Source organism: Meriones unguiculatus, chromosome 7 (assembly GCF_030254825.1).
Source record: "Meriones unguiculatus strain TT.TT164.6M chromosome 7, Bangor_MerUng_6.1, whole genome shotgun sequence".
NCBI lineage: Eukaryota > Metazoa > Chordata > Mammalia > Rodentia > Muridae > Meriones > Meriones unguiculatus.
Genome location: NC_083355.1, coordinates 21,923,680 through 21,948,549, shown reverse-complemented (window position 1 = coordinate 21,948,549; position 24,870 = coordinate 21,923,680). Strand labels below are relative to the sequence as shown.

Below are 24,870 nucleotides of genomic sequence, written 5' to 3'. Positions count from 1 at the left end.
TGTTTTTTTATTGCGTCCTTGCCATAGTCCTGTGGGGATCAGCTGTGGTAGTTGAAAGGAAGCAGAGATTTAAAAATAATTTGCAACAGAAGAGCTCCTTATGAAATGGCTAAAGGTTCACAAGATAAAAACAAGTTACCAAGATGGTCCCATTTCCTGTAAAGGCTTACCAGAGCACTGGGGCAGGGTAGACATATAGGAACATTATGGTGACACGGGAAGAAAAGGTTGAAAAAAAACTACGCCTTTCATCCCAGACTCTGACCCAACTCTCCTGAGAAGTCCAGAAACTTTAGAAATCCCTGACGAAGCCCAAATGGCCTGAGACACAGTACACAACTTTCTCCAAAGACACCTGTCAAACCAAATCCTACTTACTGAGGACCATCATGATGCATCACCCTGAGTTTCCAACACCGTCTCCTCACTCCCAAATCTAAACAACACCCCCATCCATCCATCTGCCAGCCTTGTTTCCCGAAGGGATTTCTTTTGTAAAGTTTTAACCTTGTTATAAGCTGCACCCCTCGAGCAGTGTTAAAGAAACGAGAGGGGGCATTTCTTGTGACCTTTAGAGATATAAATTGAGAGGCACCAAAAATCCTATGTATGCCTTTGATAAAGACACCGAAGTCTGACTCTCCCTAGAGGAGTCCACACTGGCATCCAGGTACATCACACACACCCCTTGCCCCGAACAACTCTCTATCGACCCGTGTGCTTCGGAGCGAGGTTAAAAAAAAAAAATGCCTTTTAGGAAATCTCCAACTCTGCTTCACCTTGGCTGCCCATGGAATTTTTTTTCTCTGCCAAAGCCAAGGGTTCTGGTGCCTCCACCGGGGTTGCTCATGACTGCATGAGAAAGAGAAAGAAAAGGAAGCCAGAGTCTAGTCCTTTGACTCTTAGGGACAGGCATGGCTAGTTCTCTTGGGTTACTTGGCCAGTGGGATCTTCTGAGGCAGCGTTGTGTTTGATGAACAACCTTTCCGTCATCACGGGGCTTTGAAAGGCACCCGCTGCTCCATGGTGATATTGCTGATCTTTGAGGATTTCTCCTCTACCGAGTGCACTCGCAGGGAGAGGAGGCTGCCAAGCTGGTCTAGGTCCTCAACCATCGTCCGGACAAGCGTTTCTTCCGTTGGCTCTAAAATGAAGTCAGGGAAAAGTTCAGTGGTCAGTCCTCACAGGGGAAAGGTGCTTAGTCACGGCGGGTATGGGTTAAGGACTGGGTTTTGAAAGTTTGGAGAAGACTGAGATACGATGCTTCGTTTAAAGTCAATGCTTAACAAGACCCAGGATATCTCTCTCTGCAACAGGTGCTTGAAAGTGCAGATGAAGCATGTATTAAAACAATCTGGACATCAGGTAAATAAATATGTCTGGAATAATCAATGCTCTCTTCTTTCTCCTCCCTCCCTCCCTTTCCCCCTCCCTACTTTCCCTTTTAGAACTGGAGGTTGAACCCAGGCACTCAAAACCTACAGGACCAGGGCTCTATTGCTCACCGGAATGTCCATCCCTCGTTTCACTCTCTATTTTGAGACCGAGTCCCATTAAATCACTCAAACTGGTTTTCAACTCACTTTGTGACTCAGACAAGTCTAGAATATACAAACCTCCTGCTACAGTCTCCCAAGTACTTGGGGTTATAAGCCTGAAGTACTAGGCCAGGCTATTGACTGCCTTCTTTAAATACCAGCTCGTCTTATTTTAGTGGTTTAAAATAAGTTCTTTTATTAAGTAGTAAAACTGAGAAGCAGTGTGTTCTAGGGAGTAAAGATATTGGAGGATTCTTCAGGACAGTCATTGTATAATTTGATCATACGTGTTATACGGGAATATTAGATAGAAATACTAAGAATGGTCAGGTGGATACAGTGGTACACATCTGTAATGCTAGCATGTGTTAGGCCAAAGCAAAAATGAGTTTCAGGCCAGTCACTTAGCAAAACTTAAGGTAAAAAATGAATGCATAAACAAACAATAAATAAATAAAGTCACAATAACCTCCCTGGTTCATTCACCAGATCTAAACTTAAAGTAAGATTTTAGTTACTCACTAGGTGGATAGTTTAGTAGAGCTGAAGGGATTTAAGAGAACCCTTCAGGGCTGGGGAGATGGCTCAGTGATTGCTGCTCTGCTGTGGAAGCGTGGGGAACTTAGTCCAATCCTCAGCACGCACGCACAAGGCCAGGCATGGCAGTGCGCGCCTGTAATCCCAGCACTGGGCAAGCAGAGACAGGAGGATGCTAAGGCATCCACTGGCCACACTGACACATTCCAGACTAAGAGACTCTGTCTCAAAAGAATAAGGTGAGGAGCATTTGGGAAAGACACATGAGGTTGATCTCTGTCCTCCATATGCACAGCAGGCGCGCGCGCGCACACACACACACACACACACACACATACACAGCAGGTACACACATATGCATAGCAGGTAGACACACCACACACACGCACACATACACACACACACACACACACACACACAGCAGGTACACACACATGCATAGCAGGTAGACACACCACACACACGCACACATACATATATACACACACACACACACACAGCAGGTACACACACATGCATAGCAGGTAGACACACCACACACACGCACACACACACAATTACACTAACTGAAATTCCTTCCATACCATTGGCTTCATTTACTGGCTTGCTGTCCTTTGGTTTGTAAGATGTGGATTCACCTCTTCTGTGAAGAGAGGAGCAGATTATTATATTCTTCTTTCAATTAGAAGCTCATAAATGATTGTGAACTGGAAATAATTTTTTTTTTTAAACAATTACTTTTAGTTTTATTTATGTGCACGTCTGAGTAGCCACATATATGCAGGTGCCAGTGAAGGCCAGAAGAGGGCATTAGATCCCTGGATCTGGGGTTACAGGTGATTGTGAGCTATCTGACGTGAGTGTTGGGAACTGAACTGGTTTTTAAGCTGCTGAGCCATCTCTCCAGCCCTGGAAAGAATCACTTTGGAGTTCTGGTTTCGGTAAGTTTTAAATTGTCCTGTTTTAGAGGGACATTGTAAGCTTTTTGCGGCTTCAGCATAGTGACAAGAGATTACGTAGGTGTTTATGGCTGGGTGTTGTCTCTTTCATCTAGCAACACGGGCACCCCAAGCTCGTCTTCTGACTTTTCATTCAACAGTTCAGTGCCTGCCCTAAGAGGTGGACTAGGCGCTGTAGAAAAAGAGAGACCTAAGGAACACAGTCGTTTATGGTGTTAGAGAGACAACACATTCGTGAGAAAATTATGTTTAACGTCACCTAAAATAAAGAGTGAATGGTCTCCAAATACCGAGGAGGGTGCCACCACTGCTGGTTTCTTCTTTAGAACAGTCTGGAAGGCAGCTACGTTTACCGCTCTACCAACAGCGCCTACCAGATTACCTCACCCAGCCTTGACATGAGGGTCTGTGCCTAGTCTTATTGGCTCTTGTTATGCTGTGTTTGACGGGTACCCCGGGGAGGCCTGCTCTTTTCTTGAGGGAAATGGAGGAGGAGTGGATCTGGGGGAGTGGGGAAGTGCTGGGAAGGGGAACTGAGAGTAATGGAGTGAGGAGAAGTTGTGGTTGGAATGTATTGAAAAAAAAAAAAGTCTGGGGAAGGCTCCCTCCCCCCCCCGCCGGCTTCAAAGACTGCAGAAGAAGACAGCCATTCACAGTGTGAACATGGGTAAGCCTTTAGTAACAGCCACCGATGTCCGCCTCTGCCATGGCGCTCATCCCCACGGTGAGGTGATGTGGCTGAGAACGGTACGGTTTTGCTGTATTCACAGCTTTACCAAAAAGGTAACAGTGGTTCAAAGAGGTTTAACCACGTGTTTCAATTCAGTCAGGATGTGGTTCACACCAAAGACGCAATACTGGGGCTTTGTATGTGTGTGGGCCTGGTGTCTCTCTAATGACATCTGCTCGGGAGGTGGCTACACTCACTGCTTTACCAACAGTACAGTGAGGCATTTTCAGCCATCGTTCTGAGCCTGGACAGGGGGTATGTGTCAGGTAATAAAACAGGCTGAGTTATAAGAAATGTATTTAAACACAAACATAATTTTAAAAAAAAGCATTTTCCCCCTTGGACCAGAGTACTGGGACGACCAAGTGTTTTGTGTTTAACTGTCACTTATGTAATGAATGCACGCAAATGTTTTCCATGCTTAGATCTTTGATTTTTAGGCTGCGTGTGTGCCTCATGCCTATAATCCCAGTACTCAGGATGCCAAAGCAGGAAAATCACAGCATTCAGGGTCTGGGCTACGTAATGAGGTACTGTCTTAGAAATCATCATCATCATCATCATCATCATCATCATCATCAAAAACAACCATCACAACAACACTCAAGCTAGAAGAAAACCCCGAGTTTTCACTTTTAAATTTCTGTCTGTTTTCATTTCACTGGATGCAATAATGTAATAACTGAAGATACACACATGTACATACATACATACATATGACTTTTAAGAAGTCTAGGATGTTCTATGTATGCTACATATTACCAAAGAAATAGAACATATACTAACTATGTGATCTATGCCCTGCTTCTGTAGTAAGCACATAACATACTTATGGAATCTGTAACACACGTGTAATAAACACATGTAAAGACCTAGTTCCCGCGAGGTTAGTTGTTTTGCTGGTACTCACTGCTCCTCTCTGTCCAGCAGGGCGCAGTATGTGTCAATCTCCTTCTCCAGATGTGTCTTGATGCCCAGCAGCCGCTCGTGCTCCAGCTTCTGGCCCTCTGTGTCCGAGCGGATCTGCTGCAGCTGCTCCTCCCGGGCCACGATCTGCTCCTGGATGTGCTGCAGCTGAGCGTAGTAATTCCCTTCCGTCTCGGCCAGCGAACTCTCGTAGGACTGTTTCTGAGAGAGGAGAGGAGCGTAAGGCTTGGACGGGCAAGAGAGGGCAGTGTGTCCGAACGGAAATATTCTCAAGAGGAGGATGTCACGGTTTTTTTGGGGGGGGGGCTGGTGTGTCAGAAGTGATGTGTGTGGATGGAATTCCTGACACATAGTAGAACACGCTGTAGCAATTTTAGTTACGTGTATGTGCTACATTTAGTTTTGTAAATATTCATCTTAGAGGGGCTGGAGAGATGGCTCAGCAGCTAAGAACATTTAATGCTCGTGCAGAGGACCTGGGTTCCCAGCACCTTCGTGGCCGGCTCTCAACTATAGCACCAGGATATTTGACATCCTTTTCTGACCCCCCACAGGCACCAGACCCACACATGATGATGTGTGTCCAGACATGCAGGCAAAACTCCCACAGACACAAAGTAAAATATTAAAAACATCCGTTGTCTAGATGTGCTGACTTCTATAATGTTATGTTTTGGATGTGAGTGTGTCCCTCAAGGATTTATGTATCAGGAGCTCGGTTCTTGTGTGATGGGTAAGTTTGGATGTGTGGGGACCTTTAAGAGAGAGGTTCAGTCACCAAGGGCACCGCTCTGGGAGTGAGCTGATTTAAGTCCTAGTTAGTTCTCCAGAGAGGGTTATTTTAAAAGAGTTGAGCGTGGTGCCCTCCTGTGCTCTAGCTTCCTGTCTCACGATGCTCAGGCTTCTATCAGGATGCCTCGTGCCATGATACAACGTAGCCGGGGAGGGCTTTGCCACAGTTGAGGCTGTGCCTCTTGGGGTGGCTATGAGTTAAGTAAACCCCCTTTCTGTACAAAATACTCTGCTTGGGCCGTTCTGCTGCCGCCGTGGAAAGCGTGCTGACGCACACCTTCGGCTCCGCCCTCACGTACCATCGCCGCGAGGGATTGAAGCTCTATCTCCAGAGTCTGCAGGCTGCGTTTCAGTTCCACCAGCTCGTTCCTGGCCGCCGTGGCTGCTCCCGCATCGTCTGAAATCTGTTGCTGCAGAGCTGCGCTCTGAAGAGGCATTGCCAGAAGGGTTAGGAGCCCGCCTGACTGTTTAGCAAACGAGCCCCTCCCGCGTCCCCCGAGGCGCACGTACCTTCTCTTGAAAGCAGGCCTCTGCATCTTTTCGGTTCTGCTCGGCCAGATCTTCATATTCGGCCCTCATGTTGTTTAGCAGGGCGGTCAGGTCCACCCCGGGGGCCGCGTTCATCTCCACATTGATGTTTCCCCCTGCTGCGTTTTGCAGGACTTCCATTTCCTGGAGAGGGAAGGATATTGATTGACATCCACATCCTGGGACGGACCTGAAGAAAGGAACTCGGCGCGGAAGGCTGTTCCTCAGGCTTCCTTACCTCCTCATGGTTCTTCTGGAGGTATGTCAGTTCCTCGCTCAGAGCCTCGCGTTGTATTTCCAGGTCGGTCGTGGCGAGTGTGAGCTCTTCCAACACTCTGCGAAGACCGTTGGTGTCGGCCTCAGCACTCTGGCGCAGGGCAAGCTCATTTTCGTACCTTGAAGGGCGCGAAGGTGTTTTAGAATTGTGATTCCAAGCAGGTACAACTTGTAAAGACCGGTCGTATGCCAAGGGGAAGGGGTGTTGTGGTCTGTATGTATTTCTGAGGCTTCTTGCAATGGCAAACTATGAAGACAGTTTGAGATACCTTTTAATTGGTAAGTACAGCTTTTTGTGTGTGTACGTTTGCATGTGCTTGTGCAGACGCATGCGTAGGTCAGAGGTCAATATTGGGTGGTCTTTCTCAGTAACTCTTCACCGGTTTTGAGACAGGGGCTCTCACTGAACTTGGAGCTCACGGGTTTGTCCAGGCTGCTGGCCAGCAAGCCTCTCCTCTCTCTCTCTTTCTCTCTCTGTTTTGTTTTTGAGACGGGGACTTTCTATGTAGCCTTGGCTGTCCTGGAACTTGCTCTGTAGATCAGGCTGACCTCAAACTCACAGAGCTCCTTTTGCCTCTGCCTCCCAAGTCCTGGGATTAAAGGGGTGCGCCACCACCACCCGGCTCCATCTCACCAGCACTGGAATTGCTCGGGTATGCTGCCAACCCCTTGTTTGTATGTACATGTTGGGGGTCTGAAGTCAGGTTGACCCTCATGCTTTTGTGGCAAACCCTTTACCAACAACCCAGCCCCCATAAATGTATTATTTTAGAGGTATTATTTCTTTACAGTTGATCTTTGTGATCCAATAACATGTTGGAATAGAATTAAAAAAAATTATGGTAGATCTTTTTATAAGGATGTATTAAATTCTACTACTTTGTTGATCTAGAATAGAGTGACTTCATTAAAATTGTTTGGCCGGCTGAAGGGATGGCTCGATGGTTAAAAGCATTTGACTGCTTTTCCGGAGGACCTGCGTTTGATTCCCAGCCACCAAATGGCAGCTAACAACTGTCTGTAACTTTCGTTTCAGTGGATCCAATGATCCTTCTGGTCCCCAAAGGTACCAGGCACACAAGTCATGCACAGACATATATGCAGGCAAGACACCTGTAGACATAAAACACACACACACACACACACATACACACACACACATACACACACACACACACACACAAAATAGGTTTTAAAAGCAAAAGGTACGTTCCTTAGAGCAGCTGTGGCCTTCACTTTGCTGGCACCTACTTCATCCTGAAGTCATCCGCTGTGAGCCTGGCATTGTCGTTTTGAAGAATAAGGTTGGCATTGCAGGTGGTCACAGAAACGATCTGAATGGGACAGTCAAGGGACATTGCAACGTCAGTGTGAATCTGTCTCGGGCATTTGTATTAGTATCTTTACTTGGGTGCCCAAAGAACCTTGGTTTTGGGGTGTAACTCAGTGATAGAACTCCTGTTTAGCATATCAGACAAACGATCAAAAAGCAAAGCAAACAAACAAGAACCATTATTTCAGTCAGGTAATAAAGAGCCCCACAGATAACTTCACAGTTGCTCATCAAGAACTATGAGTTGAATATCAAAGCTAAATAAATAAATAAATAAATAAATAAATAAAGTGATGCAGCAACCCTGTGATACTGAACCCAGAGCCTCAGGCGTGCTTATGGGCTTATGAACTACATCCCAAGCTCTCATTTTAGTTTTTAATTCTGAGGCAGGATCTCATTAAATTACCCAGGCTGCCCTCCAATTTGTGATCCCCTTACTTCAGCCTCTGGGGTGGCAGGGATCACAGGACTGTGCAACCAGGCCTGGCTCTGTTATATTGATGTTGAAGCTATTTCTCTTCTACTGTTTGGTTCTACATTTTTTTTTTTTTTTAAATTGCCAGGCACCACCCTAACTCCGGGACCAAAGAGTGAGAAAATTTCCACACCCCATACACTTGCTAAGTGCATTTGAAATGAATTAATTAACTAATGAAGCTCATTTATGATACTGGAGATTGAACTGAGAATCACAGGCATGCTGGCTAAAAATTCTACTATTATATTTTCAGCTTTTTTTTTTTTTTTTTTTTAATTGAGATAGGGTTTCTTAAGTTCCCAGGCCTGCCTCAATCTGTGATCCCCCTGTCTCAGCCTCGGGAGTCGCTGTGATGACTGGTATGTGCCGCCACAGCTTACTGCTAAATACTTTTTAAGTTTCCTTTGCTTTTAATCATGCCCACCCCACGCCCACAGCCACAGGATGGGAACCTGCGTTTCTTACCTGTTGTTTCAAGTCCTCGATGACTGAGAAATACCTGCTGTAGTCATGGTCAAGTCCACGGCCACTGCCAGGCCCGCATCTCTCATACCAGCCTTCGATCTTCTTCTCCAGGACTGTGTTGGCCTCCTCCAGGGCACCCACGTGGTTCAGGTACAATGCCAGGCGCTCGTTGAGGTTCTGCATGGTCACCTTCTCATTTCCAGAGAGGAGCCCAGGCTCGTTGCTAAGGAAACCCATGCTAGTTCCCCTACCCGAGCCCTCATGGCCGCTGCCAAAGCTTCCTCCGGAGGAGATGCCCCCAAGGGTGCAGGAAAAGCTGCTTTCTGCTCCAGGCCCGACTCTCACATTCCCAGCCGCGAAGCCTGCCCCTCCCCGGGACAGCCTGACAGACCCAGCTCGAGAGCAGAGCCTGGATCCCCCGGAAAACCGAAAAGACATGGCGACAGCCGTCTTCCCCAGAGAGGTGCAAAGCCAACGTTTAGGTAGCATGGGGAGACAGCGCCACTGGCTTTTATAGGTTCAATCTCAGCTACCGAGATCTGTAATAAAACTTTATTCGTGTCCTAATTGCTGTTTTTCATAATCGGGCGAATTTTAATAGTGCCCGGCAGGTGGCGAGGCGCCCCCAGGATTTTTTTTTTTTTTTTTAATGTATAAAAAAGGTGCCAGAGACAGTGATCCTAATTCGTAGCCTTGCAGCGTTAGTAACACTGAATCATAGTCCCAAGATCACAGAGAGGAAAGTATCATGTGTGTCACCAGGATGAGACTCTGCATCTTTTTGACCCCCGGGGAAAGGGTGGAGACCCCCCCCACATAACAAAAGAAAAAAATTCACACTAGAAATATTTGCTCCCCGTGTTGAAGGAATGCACCGGAGTGCCTCAATCGTCCCTGTTTTTGCCAAGAGCCTTCCTGCTTCTTGAGGCAGAAACTCTCCATATTCGGTCATCTTTTGCTAGTAAGAATTCTTGAACTCATCTGTTTTTCCAGGTGTACCTATATGACATGGGTGTTAGCGTGTGCAGGTGCCTGTGTGTGTGTGTGTGTGTGCATGTATATGTACACAGGTGTGGAGGTCAGAGGGCAACTTTGGGTGTTTTTCCATCATCCACCTTGTTTGGTTTTGGGGGATGGGGGTCTCACTGGTCCTGCGCTTGGGAATTAGGCTAGGCTTGCAAGCCAGGGAAGCCCAGGATCTGCAGGTCTTTGCCTCCCCAGTGCTGGATGGCAAGCCTACACCCAAGCCTCTGGCTTTCTTTCACACGGCCCCTGTGGAATCTAACTCATGTCCTCATATTTGCATGGCAAACCCTTTTCTTACTGATCGGTCTCTCCATTTGTAGTAAGTTGAAAGTGTTAACAGCTTGCTTGTCAGCTTTGCTAAAGTTCACACAGATATGTGGGGTTGGTGGGGATTTATATGGAGATTTTTCTTTCTTCCTTTTTGTCGACCATTTGGAATGGGTCTCACGCGGCCAAGGCTGGCTTTGAACTCCAGTTCTCCTCTCTCAGCCATCTGCGTGCTGGTATCATCTGAGTGCTGCTGAGATTTTATTTTATTTTTTTTTAATTTGGTCTAGGAGTAGAACACGAACCCAACTAACTGCCAAGACTCCAAACTGTTTTCCTTAAAATGATCAATTCTGAGACAGTGTCTCACTGTATAGCCCTGGCTGGCCTGGAACTTACTCTACAGACCAAACTGAGCTTGAATTTGTCTCTTCCTCGTGATGCCTCTGCCTCCCCAAATGCTGAGGTTACAGGCGTGTACCACCCACCCCGTCATGGTTCTTAGGCTTTCATCTGTGCACATAAAGCCTCTTGGAGACATAAGCTTCACCACTGATCAGTGGGAAGTAAAATATATGGAAGAGAGTGCTGTTTCCGCCACTGCCTAAGAAATCCATCACAATCTGGTACCCAGGAGACTGGTTGTCACGGGGAAGCCGATGCTTTCTTCTTTTCCACGAAACCCTTGGGAAACTAGTCAGTCTCTTTGAGCTTCCCTAGGAATGAACGAGCATAATCACCTCCAACAGTGTCAGCCGAAGGCTTCAACGGGCAGCTCCAATAACGAGTGACCATGAGACAGTCCGAAGGACACAGACACTCAATATATGTGAATTATTGGCATTATTATAATCAGGTGGACATGTCAGACGGGCAGCTTGCTATCACTTATGATGGGTACAAATTGATTGGTCAACTGATCGCAGGGTTTAGTTTTGAAACACGAATTCTCTCCTGGATGAGAGTTTTCAGTGTTGTAGACACTGAATTTGGACATATCAGATGTTTGTCACTACAAGACAGGAGCTATTCAGTGGACTAGGATGCATGAATTAAAAAAAAAAGCACAGGTATTTAAAAATATTTAATACAAAATTGTAATTCATAGAATTGTACTGTAAGATTTATAAATTCTAGTCAGAGAATTGTTGGTGATTTTTTTGTAGCGACCTGGCCAAACTTTTACACCTTTTGCCAACGTTTCCCATGAATGAAACAACCAAAACAGCGTGTAGGTAAAGTAATAGTAAGACTTGATTTTTTTTTTTTTTTTAAGATAAGAGTTCTAACGAGACTGCAAAGTGTTATTAACACAATCCATTTATCTCCAGGTGGCTTGTAAATACTAATTAACTTATCTCTGATGGACTACGTTGAACATATATTATTAGAACCATTTTGGAGATGAGCTGGCTCTGGAAATAACAGAGCCACATAGATCAGAGACTTCTCTCTCAGAGCAGGACGAATGACGCTTAGCTCCGGGAAACACTTGGTGTTCCCGCATTCGCTCTTCACTCCTCCTCAGCACAGAGCTCCTGTAAGCGAATACATTTTAAAGTTTATTTTTGTGTGTGTGTCTGTACGAATGTTTTGTCTCTGTGTATGTCTGTGTGCCGCTTGCCTGCCTGATGGAGATCAGAACTGGAATTACAGATGGTTGGGAGCTGCCATGTGGGTGATGGGAATCGAACCCAGGTCCTCTGCAAGAGGCAGCCAGGGCTCAGCCAGTGCTGAGACATCTCCCCAATCCCTCTGAACTAAAACTTTAAAAGTGCAAACATACCATATCTATACCTTTGTTTATATTTGTGCTTTTCTGGACGCAAAACACGACTTGAACAAGTTCCCAGGTCACTTCTGTCAATGTCTGTGTCTTCAGATTACGTCTTCATGATCAGAGAGCAGTGCACAGTGGAATATCACTCGTTATTTCTTGAGAATCTACTAGGTATTAAAGCATTTTATGCACGTTGCTAGTGTTTGAAGAAATTCAGCTGAATTGAACTTGAACTCATACCCTATTTCCATGTCTCATTTCAAGACGAAGCCTTTCACTGCTGTCTGGCTCTAACGATCTCATGACGAGCCCACTGCCCCTACATGCATTGTTTAGTTTCAGATAGTCCACTGTTTAAAATGCAAACTCTAGGGGCTGGTGAGCTGGCTCAGCAGGTGAAGGCCCTTGATGTAAGGACACAAGTTTGGTTCCAGACGGCAGAAGGAGAAGACTTAACACCACCAAGTCCGGCACATTGTCCTCCGACTCTCACGGTGTGTGAGTGTGGCAGGCTGTGTCCACACACCCACACCTGCACTCACACAGAATGAATTAAAAAAAAAAAAATTAAAGATGCATACGTTTTGTTCCTGTTGGCTGTTTTGGAAGAGCACTTCTAGTGAAAAGAAAAAAAACAAAAAAACTCTTAATGTATGTATGTATGTATATGTTTGTATGTATGTACTTAGAGTGTGCCTGTGCATGTGTGTGATGCAATGGACAGGTGGAGATCACAAGGATAACTTTCAGGTGTCAGTTTTCTCTTTCCGCCACTTAGAGCCTAGGGATCCAACTCAGGTCACCAGACTTGGGGGCAAGTGCCTTTACCTACTGAGTCTCCTTGCTTGCCCAGAAAAACACTTTTCTTGAGCGTGAGTACAGTTTGTTTTGCCCCTAGATCCTTCGTGTCTCCCCCACCCCAGGGTTAGATTGTGGTGTGTTAGCTCCTCCCCAAATGGCTTCTCTGGTTTGGGAAAGAGGTGCCGATTAGAGACAGCAAAGGAGGGTGGAGCCGCAGAGCTCTTGGTTCTCACCAGCGCCCTGCATTAGGTTGTGTCTGGGCTCAGGCTGTGAGTCAGACTGCCTGGATTCCAGCACCTCGGGTTACTAGTTGTGTGACTCTGGGAAAAGGACTCCACTCTCTGACTCAGTTTCCTTACTCATAAAATGATGGTGCCCACGGTATCTACCTCGAAGGGCTGCGGTGGGGACCAAATGGATTTTAGACGGCGTTTAGCACAGGGCAGACCTGGCTATCTCTTAAAACCAGTCCTTCCTTAGAAGTTATAGTTTAAAAGCCACGAACACACCCGCCTATGATCTCAACTTGGTTCCAGTGGAAAGAGTTTGTTTTGTTTGTTTGTTTGTCTGTTTGTTTGTTTTCCCTTACTTGGGATGAGTTGGTGATGAGCCATCCCAAACACTGGAAAAATCCGAGCTAACTATTTAGTCATAAAAAAAAAAAAAAAAGCTGTAAAGAATTTTTAAGAACGGTTTTAAATTCACAACAAAATTCAGAGGAAGGTACAAAGATTTCCCACATACTCCCCCTCATCACACACCACCTCCTTGCTGATCAACGGCTCTCCACGGCCCACATTAATGCAGGAGCAGTGCTTTTGTTCCAGCGATCAAACCCATGGCTCACGCTGGATGAACCCTGTTGGTTGGACAGTTGTACATTGGTTGACCCATGCCTGCTCTCGGTAGCATATAGAGTACTTGGAATTGTCCTTTGAATCCCCCTGCTCCCCGTTTATCCCTCACCTCTCAGGCCTGGGCAGCCACGTACTGTTGCTGGGCTTTTGTGTATTTCAGGATGTCAGAGTTGGGCTCCTACATAATGTAGCCTTTCCAAATCAGCTTCTTTCACTTAGCGATACACCTTGAAGTTTCCTCTCTCTCTGTCTTTTCGTGGCTTGATGGTTCCGGTTAATGACCCATTGTCTGGATCTGCCATCATTTATTTTTTTTGTTTTTACCCACCCACCGAAGGGCATTTGGTTTGCTCCTGCATTTTGTCAATTAATGAATAAAGCCACTGTAAACATCTTTGTACAGTTTAAAAAAAAAAAAGATGTATTTTTATTTATACATGCTCATGCTGGATCTCCCGGAGTGACAGGTGTTTGTGGGCCAGCTGACACGGGTGCTGGGAACCAGACTCCGGTCCTCCGGAAGAGCAGCGAGTGCTCTTAACCACCAGGCCATCTTTCCAGCCCCTCCTCTGCAGGTTTTTGTGTGGAGATGTTTTCATCTCCTTCAGATAGAGGAGTAAGGAGCCAGAGGTTTCCAGCAGTTGCTGGATCCAATGATCAGAGCTTGTCCAGCTCTGGAAGAACCTGCTGAACTGTCTTCTACAGTAGCTGAGTAGTTCTGACTGTGGAACTCTGTGGAGAGAGATTTATTTATTTCAATTTTTTATGGTTTTGACAGGATGTAAGAGTGTCTGTCACTCAGGAAGTTAAGTGAGCGTGTGTCTGTTTCAGGGTCACCTGGGTATTTTGTTTTATTTGTATTTTTGAAGCTAGGCCCCGTGTAGTCCAGGCTGGCTTCTCTATGCGGCTAAGGATGACCCTGAGCTTCTGATCCTCCTACATCCCCCTCCCACCTCACCCAGGACTTATGTGATGCCGGGATAGAGCTGAGAGCTTTGTGCATGCTTGACAAGAATTATACAGAAAGCTACACGGAAGCCCCTACTTTTCAACTCATTAATGCATTTCAATTTTTATGTATTCTTGAGACTTTCGTACAGGTAGATAATGAAATATGATACCATCTTCCCCTTTTAATTATTCCTATATCTCTCACATGGTGGTTTGAATGAGACATGCTCCCTGTAGTCTTGGGAACATATGAATGCTCGGTCCTTAGTCGGTTACAGTGGTTTGGGGAGATTGAAGAAGCATGGCGTTAACCGTGGTACGGTGACACACATCTCTGATCCCAGCACTGTGGGAGGCAGAGGCCGGTGAGTTCGAGACCAACCTGGTCTAAAAAGCGAGTCCAGGACAGCATGGCCTTGTTTTGGGATGCACGTCACAGGGGGTGGGATTTGAGAGCCTGAAACTTATCACTTTCGGTTCATTCTCTCCGTTCTGTGCTTGAGTTTCAAGATGTAAGCTCTCGGCATTCTGCTCCCGCCACCATGCCCGCTAGCTTTGCCCCGCCACCGTGGACTCTAGCCCTCTAAGCCAAAAGAAATCCTTCCTTCTGTAAGTTGCCTTAATCGCTATATCACACTAACAGAGAATTAACAGAGAATTATATATTATATCCTCCTCCTGACTTTACATTCTTCTCTTTTATAACCCACTAAATCCAGTTAGCTCTGTCCAGAGGGGGCATGGGTGTGGGACCATTCACGAGAACACGGGTACCTACCAATGGCCATGTCTTCAATAAAGAATTATTCTCCTTCCCCAGGAACTCTCCACTGCCAGCAGCCTCTTGAAGAGGGGTGGGCCCTGCTGAATCATCCACTCCATCTCTGCAGGGACATAGCTGGCTTGATCTTGTGTAGGCAGCCATGACTACCTACACAGCTCACAGATGGGAGTTCGTGAAGCCATAGCCATGTCAAGTCCAGAGAGAGCATTTCACAGCGCTTCTTACCTTCCTTCAGTGCTTAGATTCTTTCCACCCACTCTTCCACCATGTTCCCTGCGCCTTGAACTCTCACTCACCTGTCAGCCATCCATCACCTTTTTATCTAGTGAAGCTGCCGTGGGTTCCTGAGCATAACAGCCCCATCATGTCCAGCGTTGGTTTGCAGCAAGTCTTCTGCTACCTCTTGCTCTTACAGTCTTTCTGCTGGCTCTTATGCAATTTCTCTCTCTCTCTCTCACTTCTCCTAAAACAATTGACACATTTTACCTTTCCTTTATGTTTTAAATGTTTCTGACTTTTATTTGTATTCTATGTGTATGAGTGTTTCGAAAGCATGTATGTGTGTGCACTACATGTGTGCAGTACCCAAGGAGGCCCAGAAGAGGGCGTCAGATCCCCTGAAACTGGAGTTACAGGAGTTACAAGAGTCACCGAGTGGGTGCTGGGAACTGAATCTGAGCCATTTCCCCAGTTCCAGGAACCAGCTTTCATTTTTTATTAGTTGTTTTATTTCCATTGCCTAGCCCTCAACCTATGTATGCCCAGGATGTGTGGAAGGATGGAAGACAAATTTTTATAGGAACGTGACAAAGACTACAACCACCACATAGCCAACTTGTTCCTAACTTGCAGAGAGCAAGTTAAAGGGAGAGTTTAGCTTCCGTGGGAGGAGCTACTTAAAACGCAGTGACGGACCAGATCCAGGCAGGATAGCTTGCAACAGGAAGACGTTTATTGAAACAGTGCCAGAGAGAAAGCCAAAGAAATGCCGCTAGTCTAAAAGGAGCTTGTCTTCCCTCACTGGGAGAGAAGCAGACACTTAAGAGGGCCCTACTTAGGAAAACCATTTAGATTTGGTATTTTCAATTAGGGCTCTTCATTTTAGGGGGCCGAGTTTAGGAGGGCATCCTCTGCTCATTCTTGCTGACTTTAGTGGTTTTCTCTTCCAGGGCGTGAACTCGGGAGGAGAGAACCTTGCCACGGGGATCTAATTCTTCAACAACAGTTTTAACGATTGCAGTTCTAGATGAATCTAAAACGACACAGATGAAATTGTGTTAAATTCACAGGTGGGAAATAACTCATCATTTGAAAAAATATGTATTGTGCATGCTTAATTCCAGCCCTCGGGAGGCAGAGGAAGGTGGATCTCTAAGTTCAAGACCAGCCTGTTCTACATAGAGAGTTCCAGGACAGCTAGGGCCACACAGAGAAAACCTACTCCACAAAGCAAAACAAAACAAAACATAACAAAACAAAACATATATAATGAAGAAGACAGAGAAGGAGAGAAACGAAGGCTGCAGAGATGGCTCAGTCTGTAAAGTGCTTGCTTAGTAATGAGGACTTGAACTCCATCCCCAGAAGCCACATAAAACAAGTCACTTGTCATTCTAGGGCTGGGGAGGGGGACACAGGAGGATCCCTGCGTGTCTCTGGTTAGCCAGGCTCGCCCACTTGGCAAGCTTTGGCCTCATGAGTAGGAGACCCTGTCTCAAAGAAAAAGGTGAACCATGGCTTAGGAATACTTGAGGATGTCCTCTGGCCTGCACTTGCTCACATGCACACACAGGAGAGAGAGGGCTGAGGGAAGAGGGGAAGGAGGAGGAGAGAAGGAAGGAGAGGAAGAAGCCACTGAATGCTTCAAAATTTTTATTTACCCTTTGTCTGGTTTCCGGGTCCCCCTTGGCCTTTTGACTTAACACAGGAGCTGTGAGGGGAAGAAAAAAAAGTTTGGCATTAATTTCATCCGTATCTTTTGTTAAAGCCACCGAGAAGCACAGACCTACAGAAGGAATTCATTGAGTGGGGAAATAATGCTGGGGGTTGGGGCGGGGTGGTCACCGATGCGATCTGGACCTGGCTCAGCTCCAGAAGATGTTTAGGGATCTTAAAGGGTGTTGGTCCCACAGGGGCAGTGCCTACCCCTCGTCTCCGTCTATGAGGCGGCAGTAGGTCTCGATCTCCTTCTCCAGGTGGGCCTTGACGTTCAGCAGCTGCTCGTACTCCAGCTTCTGGCCCTCAGTCTCCGTCCTGACCTGGTGCAGCTGCTCCTCCAGGGCGCTGATCTGCGCCTGGATCTGAGCCAGCTGTGTGCAGTAGTTGCCCTCAGTCTCCGTCAGGGAGCACTCCAGGGAGTGTTTCTGTGGTTTGGGAAGAGGGTATTGTAGAAAGCGTCGCTGTATGAGGCAATCTCTCATATCCGGGCTGTGGTGACGATGGCTGTCGGTAAAGCGCTTGCCATGCCAGCATGCACAACAGAGAGCAATCCCCAACAACTACGTTAAAAAGTCAGGTGTGGCTGCGTGCTTGTAATGCCAGTGCTGGGGAAGTGGAGACAGGATTTCTGTGGCTTGATGATCAGCTAACATAGCCTAACCTGTGAGCCCCAGGTCCCCTGAGAGCCTCTGTCTCAAAAACAAAAACCATAAACAAAAAACATGGCGGACAGCTCCAGAAGAACAGCACCCGAGGTTGACCTTTGGACTTCACACACCTGTACACACATTTACATCCACATGTGTACCATACACAGGAACACACACTGCACATATATGCAGGCACTCATATCCATTTAAAAGATCCCATTTGTGGGGCTGCAAAGATGGCCCAGTGCTTAAGAACATTGGCTGCTCTTCCAGAGGACCTGGGTTCAATTCTGAGCACCCACGTGGCGGCTCACAACTGTCAAGTTGACAGTACCAGTGGATCCAACTCCCTCTCACAGACATACATGTATCCCAAACACAAGAAATGAAGTCTTCATTTGTTCGCTATTCGTGATAGACACCATACTAGTCTATTTGATAATGATGCAGATGGTGACGAATGGACCCTGTCAATCCTGAAATGCTAGAAAAAAAAAAAAGAAACTGTTTCCTTCTATGGTGCAGTTGAAAGATTTCTACCACCTACACCAATATATGCTGCCTTTGTAGGGTGTGGCAAAGTCTCCAGTTCTCTCAGGAAAGCCCCCTACACTTTGCTCCCTCGTTGTGAGTCGCATGAAGTCCCTGTCTCTTGCTGATCATTCCTCGTTCTCTAGTCAGCTTTATAAACCGGTGTATACGTAGAATGATTCAAGAAAAGCGCCACCCCTCTTAACCTTTAAACTGTCCAATTGCTTGGCTTGTGAAGTCAAAGGAGTCTCTGTAAGAGGGAACACCTGTTAAAATGTTACCTGGAATGAAGATAACAGTATCTTTTCTTTTTTCGTTTTTTCCCTCCCTCCCTCCTTCCCTCCCTCCCTCCCTCCCTCCCTCCCTCCTTCTCTCCCTTCCTTCCTTCCTTCCTTCCTTCCTTCCTTCCTTCCTTCCTTCCTTCCTTCCTTCCTTCCTTCCTTCCTCTCTTTCTCTCTCTCTCTCCTCTCTCTCTTTGAAGCAGAATCTCTCTACATAGCCCTGGCTATTCTGAAACTCGCTATGTAGACCAGGCTGGCCTCAGACTTACAGAATCTCCCCTGACTGTGCTTCCCGAATGCTGGGATTAAATGCGCGCACCACCATCGCTGCCTAGACATCAGTATCTTACTGACCCTTTTTATAACCAAATATTTTCGTAGAATCATTTCTTGAACGATTTTTATATACATTCACGCACAGCCGTGCATTGTTTTGTGGGTTTAATGCTGTAGGTTTCCTAGCCATAGGTGGAAAGGTACAGACACAGGTTAGGCGAGTTGGAGAGGAAGTCCCATTCTTTGTCTCTAATCGCGCAACCCTGTGAATTGCCTCTCCTCCTTGAATCTGATTCTTGTTCTGGAGATAATGACGGGAGTGCCTGTCTGCCCCTCAGGGGTATTGTGGACTAACCTCTGAGTGAAAGACTGGGCAAACCCTTAATGAAAAGGGTGATTATTATTGTTATTAGGCACCTCTTGAATACACCTCTGCTTTGCTTCTTATTTATGCCACTTAAAAGGAGCTTAAGTGCTCTTAATTAACTGACCCACGGGAAGGCGGGGTGGGGAAACCAGGGAAGACATTTTTGCTCTGCACAGATGAAAGTTTTGATCTGTTGACTCGGGAGAGGAGAGTCAACAGAATTAGCTTTCTTATTGAGCTCTTTTAAAATAATTGTATTTACTGGTTTCCGGGGCTTGTTGTAGGCATGGTTTTCAAGCAGATGTCAACATAGTAATCCGTGACTAAAATCCCAAATGGTGCAACACTACCAGCACGACAATTCTTTTGAGTTTTTCTCAAGTTCTAAAGCAGATCTGCCTGGTCCTTGGTACTCACCATGGCTAAGAGGGACTGCAGCTCTATCTCCAGGGTTTGGAGAGTCCGTTTCATCTCAGTAAGTTCGTTCCTGGCTGAGGTGGTGGCTCCAGCATCGTCTGAAATCTGCTGCTGCAGGGAAGCGCTCTGCAAAGTCAGGAGCTGGTGTCAGGGTGGAGACAGCGGCATCCACACCCCATGCCAGGCAAGTGCCAGCGAGCCTGGCTTTACCTTCTCTTGGAACCAGGCCTCGGCGTCCCTGCGGTTCTGCTCCGCCAGAGCCTCGTACTCGGCTCGCATGTTGTTCAGCAGGACAGTGAGGTCCACGCCGGGGGCTGCGTTCATCTCCACGTTCACGTTGCCTCCGGCTGCGCACTGCAGGGCCTGCATTTCCTGGAACAGATGTGCTCAACCACATTAGGTTCTGACTGTCTGAAAGGGAGCCAAGCCGGCAGGATCCGTGAGGCTCAAAGCTTTCTGTGAGGTCTGTTTCTTTTTCTCTTTTGAGCCAGTCTTATTCTGGAGCCCAGGCTGCCCAGGGACTGTGAGCAATTGTCTTGCCTCAGCCACTTGAGATCTGGGATTGTAGCTGTGAGCTATCATCCTGGGCTGGTTTGTTTCATTTGAGAGGGAATGAGAGAAATATTTCAAAGGAGTAGGGAGAAATTAAAACCGTCTTGATATTAAGATATGCTATTTACCATCTGAAATTAGGTTTAGATTTTGGGAAGGAGGCAGAAGCTGTGGAGACGGAGAAGATTGAGTGCCTACCTCCTCGTGGTTCTTCTTGAGGTAGGCCAGCTCCTCACTCAGTGTTTCCAGCTGGACCTCAAGGTCGGTTCTGCACAAAGTCAGGTCGTCCAGGACCCTTCTCAAGCCATTGATGTCCGCTTCCACACTCTGGTGGAGCGCCAGTTCATTTTCATACCTTAGAGACGAGGTTGAAAGGTTCATCCTCCTCTCCCACCAGATCTGAGTCACCCCACTTTTCAAGTCATCCTAAAACCCAACCTAATACATCAGGCCTGGGCAAAACTACCCACAGTGGAATAGACAATGCTCCTACGAGGCAAGCCAGTGGGACTATTCAAAGTTCTCTTCCCTATGACCTTGACATTCGTTCGTGCTAGCTTCACACTTTCTGAGTAAATTAGGTTCCCCTATTGGTCTTCTCGATACGGATTTGGTTTAAAATGGACACGTGGACAAAAACGATGGTCCCCATTCCTCCCTCCTCCCGCCCCCAAAAAAGAGGGATGTGCAGGGATAACTTTTGGCTCAACTCACTTCATCCTGAAGTCATCCGCCGTCAGCCTTGCATTGTCATTTTGCAGGATGATACTGGCGTTGTTGGCAGTTGCAGAGATAATCTGATGGATGGAGACTTAGTTAAGAGTGGGGACATAGTAAACCGTTCAGATTGCCTTGCAGTTAAGTTATGTGTGAGATCATAGTAAATACTTCTTGCGCCTGGAGCTGATGATGAGAAGTGAGATAGAGTCAATTTTAATCCCCACGTTATCATTTTAAAAATGCCCCCTCTAAGTTTATAAATATGTAGTTGGAGACACTGGGCAGTTTTTGATATCTTTCCATTACTAAAAACGTGCGTGCGTGACTGATTTCGGATGATGGGCGGGTCATGCTCAGAGGTTATAATTGTAATATAAATTATTACTGTTTTGTTTTTTTTTTTTTAAATTCACTTGCTCTATGTGTATCCGTGTCTTGCCCCCTGCATGCAGGTTTGTGCACCCTGGGTGTGCCTGGTGCCCCCGGAGGCAGGGAGAAGACTTTAGATACTCTGGAACTGGAGTTACACACAGTTGTGAGCCATCATGAAGATGCTAGGACTTAACCCAGGTCTCTGGAAAGAGCAACATCCGGCCCAGAAACGGTTTTGAATATTGATAATGGAGTACTTGAAGCTGAGCTCCGGGTGCTGCTCTGACATCATCTTCTTTTCTGTGTCCATATGCCCCTGGGGTCACTGTACTTCTTACCTGGGTCCTGAGGTCGTCGATGATGGGGAGGTATCTACTGTAGTCGTGATCGAGACCGCGGCAGGAACCAGGTCCAAATTTTTCATACCAGTCCTTGATCTTCTGCTCCAGGTCAGCGTTGGCCTCCTCCAGCGCTTGCACGTTCTCCAGGTAGGAGGCCAGGCGGTCATTGAGGTTCTGCATGGTGACCTTCTCGTTGCCGGAGAGGAGGCCATGCTCGTTCGAGGTGAAGGCCCCACAGGAGGCGCCGCCCATACCCAGCCCTCCTGCCAAGGAACTGCCCCCAAAGGCGCAGGAGAAGCCACTTCCAATGCCTGGCATTCCACATGTGTTTCCCACCCCCAAGGCTGCTCCGGTGCTGGAGAGCCTCGAGGAGCCGAGCCTTCTGGATGCAGAGGAAAAGCGAACAGACATGGTGTTCAGGTTGGAGGGCTGCTCCGATGGCGAATGCCCTACTGGGTGAGGACTGCTTTATATAGGCATAGGGAGGGTGTCGCTGCATGAACTCTGTCTCCCCTAGCAAAATGGTGTTTGCCAGCTCATTGAGAATTATCCGTAATGGGTGACATTTTCCCCTAATGAATGTCTTTACTCTGCTGTGTCCACTTCCGTAGGTGGATAGTTACCTTGATGTTTGTTATCTCTGGGCGGGAGCAGGGTGGGGTATTATCAAGGTGATTACAGGGGTGATGCCTTTCAATTTAGTGGGAGCAACCCTTCCTGCCTTCTAGGCTTCCAGGAGTATGAAGTTCCTTACAGAATTAAAATGATGTGTTATTGGTACAGTTCTTCATCCTTTGCCCAACAACATCTGTATTTCTCTGGCAAGCAAAACCTCCTTTTCTATCAGATACATTGAAAATAATTTCAAGATCATGGGCCCTGGGTTCCAGAGGAAGGAAGCTGAGTTTTAAAGGAAACAAAAAAACAGGTTCTTTTTTTTTTTTTTTTTGAAACAGAAAGTTTTCCCTTGATCCCTATCCTTTTTTTTTTTAATTTTTATTTTTTTAATATTAGTAACAGTTTGTTAACTTTGTTGAATTGTCATTTAATCTGCACAGGTTTTTGCCTGAGCTGCTTTCCTAGGCAGGCCATACAGGGGGATCTGTTAGCCTCTGTGGCACTCAGTTTCTTTTCGCTGTCTTCTTTCTCTTCTTCGTTTGTTTATACAGGGTTTCTCTGTATAACCTTGGCTGTCCTGGACTTGCTTTGTAGACCAGGCTGGCCTTGAACCCACAGAGATTCATCTGCCTCTGCCTCCCAGAGTGCTGGGATTGCAGTCATGAACCACCATGCCTGGCAGTGCTTTTTCTTAGGCTGTCAATGAAGGATCTAGGTCATGGCCTCTTGGCTCCCTTTCTGTCTGTAGGTTCCTAGTTTTTCTTTCTTTTTTTAAAAAAATATTTATATTTACTTTATGTACATTGGTGTTTTGTTTGCATGTGTGAGGGGGTCAGATCCCCTGGAACAGGAGTTATGGACAGTTGTGAGCTGCCATGTGGTTGCTGGGAATTGAACCTAGGTCCTTCAGAAGAACAGACAGTGCTCTTAACTACTGAGCCATCTCTCCAGGCCTGGTTTCTAGTTTTTCTATATATCTTTTCTTAGACTATTTCTGCACTTGCGTCCTCTTGTTTTGACCTCTTATTCCTTCCTGGATTTTGGTTCTATTATCTTAGAGATTTCAGGTTTACCACACCTCGATTACAGCCCTTCCTTTCCCTCTCCTACCTGCGTGTTCCCTTCCCTCCTTATCCTTCCTTTCCTTCCGATCCCCTTCTCCTCCCTCTTTCCATTTGACAGGTCTCACTAAGTAGCCCGGGCTGGCCTTGAACCTGTGGTCCTCCTGCCTTCAGCCTCTGGAGTGCTGGGCTTATAGAGGTAGCACAGTGCTTGTTTAACCACTATTCCTTATGTTTGTTTTCCTATAGCCTCCTGGTTCCGCTGGCTACTGGTCATCTCGGTAGACTGAGTTTTAGACGGTGGCCCTCTGAGAATCCCCCCACATCTCTGCCTGCTCCCCTTTCTCTTCTATTCATGCCTTGTCCAGCCACGCTTTGCCACTGTACAATCACAGTTCTGTGTGTGCCCGATTAAGATTTGTTCTTGACACAGATGTCACCTTGCTTGCCATCCTGTTTCATGATAAGCCTCTTTCCTGTCCTTTGCCTGTGTTCATGTTCTTTGCACCAGCTTCTTTTCTTATTTTTAAAAGATTAAAATGTAAGATCTTGCATTTAAGAAACAATGTTCAGGGGCTGAAGAGGGGGCTCAGCAATTAAGAGCAATTTTTGCTCTTCCAGAGGACCAGAGTTCGATTCCCAGCCTCACATTGGCAGCTCACAACAACCTGTAACTCCAGCTCCAGGGGGTCTGATGCCCTCTTCTGGCCTCCATGCTCAGCGATACTCACACGCACAAACACACATAGTTCAAGATAAAATAAGTCCTTAAAAAAAAAACATTCAAAACAAATCACTTATAATTATTAACTTTAGAAGTAACAAAACATTACATTACACACTCAGAAAACGGTTAGAGCATATCAAAACAGAACAGCCGACACAAGAAAAGCTTTGAATTTATAAAAAAAACGTGTGTGAGGATTAAGAGTCAGGGGATGCTGTTCTTCCATTTCTTCTCTAACTTAATTTTTGAGCCACAGTCTTTTGCTAAGCCCAGAGGTCACTGATTCGGGTTCCACTGGCTACCAGCAAGCTCCAAACATTCACCAGTCTTTGTATTCCCAGAGTTGGGGTAACAGGCATGCACGGCCGAGCTGGCGTGACTACAGGTGTACCCTGCTGTGCTCTGCTGTTACGTGGGTTCTGGAGGTCCAGCTCATTTTATCCACTGAGGCATCTCTATACTCCCCCCCCCCCCACACACACACAAGAGAGCTGTTTGAGTTAAAAAAAATTAACTTGCAGGCCTGGGACTGTAGCTCAGTTGAATGTGTTGTGTGATTGCCCTTCCTGTGTGAGCCCAGAGCTCTGGCCCTAATAACACATAACCCAGATGCGGTAGTAAATGCCTGTAGTCGCAGCCCTCAGAAGGGGGAGGCTGGAAGACCAGAAGATTCAGGGTCCTCCTTGGAATCCTGACGTCAGCATGGGCTACAGGAGATCCAGTCTCCCAAAAACCAAACTGAAACAATAACAGCAAACAAATAAACAAACAAAACAATGGGTAATTCCACTAAATTTCCAAAATAAAACTTTAGTAGTGGGCTGACAAAAACAAACAAACAAACAAACAAACAAAAAACCTCAAGAAGAAGAAGAAGGAGAAGGAGAAGAAGAAGAAGAAGCAGCAGCCCTTTAAGAACATAAGCTGATAAGCTGAATAAACCTTGTTGAATAAATCTATTAGGTCTCTGTGCTGGCCTGCTCCACT

At 46.4% G+C, this 24,870-nt stretch overlaps 2 protein-coding genes and 1 long non-coding RNA gene across 7 annotated transcripts; 1 reads left to right on the top strand and 2 right to left on the bottom strand.

Moving 5' to 3' along the window:
* On the bottom strand, positions 1-9,004 carry LOC110539364 (keratin, type I cytoskeletal 26). The gene is made up of 8 exons (XM_021626214.2): positions 8,567-9,004; positions 7,539-7,621; positions 6,250-6,406; positions 5,994-6,155; positions 5,783-5,908; positions 4,675-4,892; positions 2,660-2,718; positions 1-1,144 (listed from the first exon to the last, which is right to left on the bottom strand). Exons 1-8 carry the CDS (start codon positions 9,002-9,004, stop codon positions 993-995), a joined length of 1,395 nt encoding a protein of 464 aa, XP_021481889.2. The 3' UTR covers positions 1-992.
* LOC132655146 (uncharacterized) lies at positions 5,490-23,662 on the top strand. 5 transcript variants are annotated; one of them, XR_009592790.1, is made up of 7 exons: positions 5,490-5,930; positions 6,144-8,716; positions 16,202-16,321; positions 18,636-19,955; positions 20,186-20,263; positions 21,217-21,933; positions 23,406-23,662. It is a non-coding gene; the product is annotated as an uncharacterized LOC132655146 (long non-coding RNA). The 5 variants fall into 5 exon arrangements; XR_009592789.1 differs by having other exon boundaries at positions 6,144-6,270; positions 18,636-21,933; XR_009592788.1 differs by having other exon boundaries at positions 19,719-21,933.
* On the bottom strand, positions 15,966-21,888 carry LOC110539361 (keratin, type I cytoskeletal 27). The gene is made up of 8 exons (XM_060386773.1): positions 21,475-21,888; positions 20,759-20,841; positions 20,243-20,399; positions 19,703-19,864; positions 19,493-19,618; positions 17,178-17,395; positions 16,913-16,962; positions 15,966-16,284 (listed from the first exon to the last, which is right to left on the bottom strand). The coding sequence occupies exons 1-8, from the start codon at positions 21,886-21,888 to the stop codon at positions 16,148-16,150; spliced, it is 1,347 nt and encodes a 448-aa protein (XP_060242756.1). The 3' UTR covers positions 15,966-16,147.
* Positions 23,663-24,870: the final 1,208 nt, after the last annotated feature.

What these genes read in the sequence shown, in the direction of transcription:
- LOC110539364 (XM_021626214.2), bottom strand. Translation starts at nt 9,004, where the DNA reads ATGTCTTTTCGGTTTTCCGGGGGATCCAGGCTCTGCTCTCGAGCTGGG. An exon ending in TCGAGGACTTGAAACAACAG is followed by an intron (nt 7,622 to 8,566) that starts GTAAGAAACGCA and finishes TGTCCCATTCAG; the next exon opens with ATCGTTTCTGTGACCACCTG. An exon ending in GCGGATGACTTCAGGATGAA is followed by an intron (nt 6,407 to 7,538) that starts GTAGGTGCCAGC and finishes GCGCCCTTCAAG; the next exon opens with GTACGAAAATGAGCTTGCCC.
- LOC110539361 (XM_060386773.1), bottom strand. Translation starts at nt 21,888, where the DNA reads ATGTCTGTTCGCTTTTCCTCTGCATCCAGAAGGCTCGGCTCCTCGAGG. An exon ending in GCGGATGACTTCAGGATGAA is followed by an intron (nt 20,400 to 20,758) that starts GTGAGTTGAGCC and finishes CTCGTCTCTAAG; the next exon opens with GTATGAAAATGAACTGGCGC. An exon ending in ACCCGGAAACCAGACAAAGG is followed by an intron (nt 16,285 to 16,912) that starts GTAAATAAAAAT and finishes GTGTCGTTTTAG; the next exon opens with ATTCATCTAGAACTGCAATC.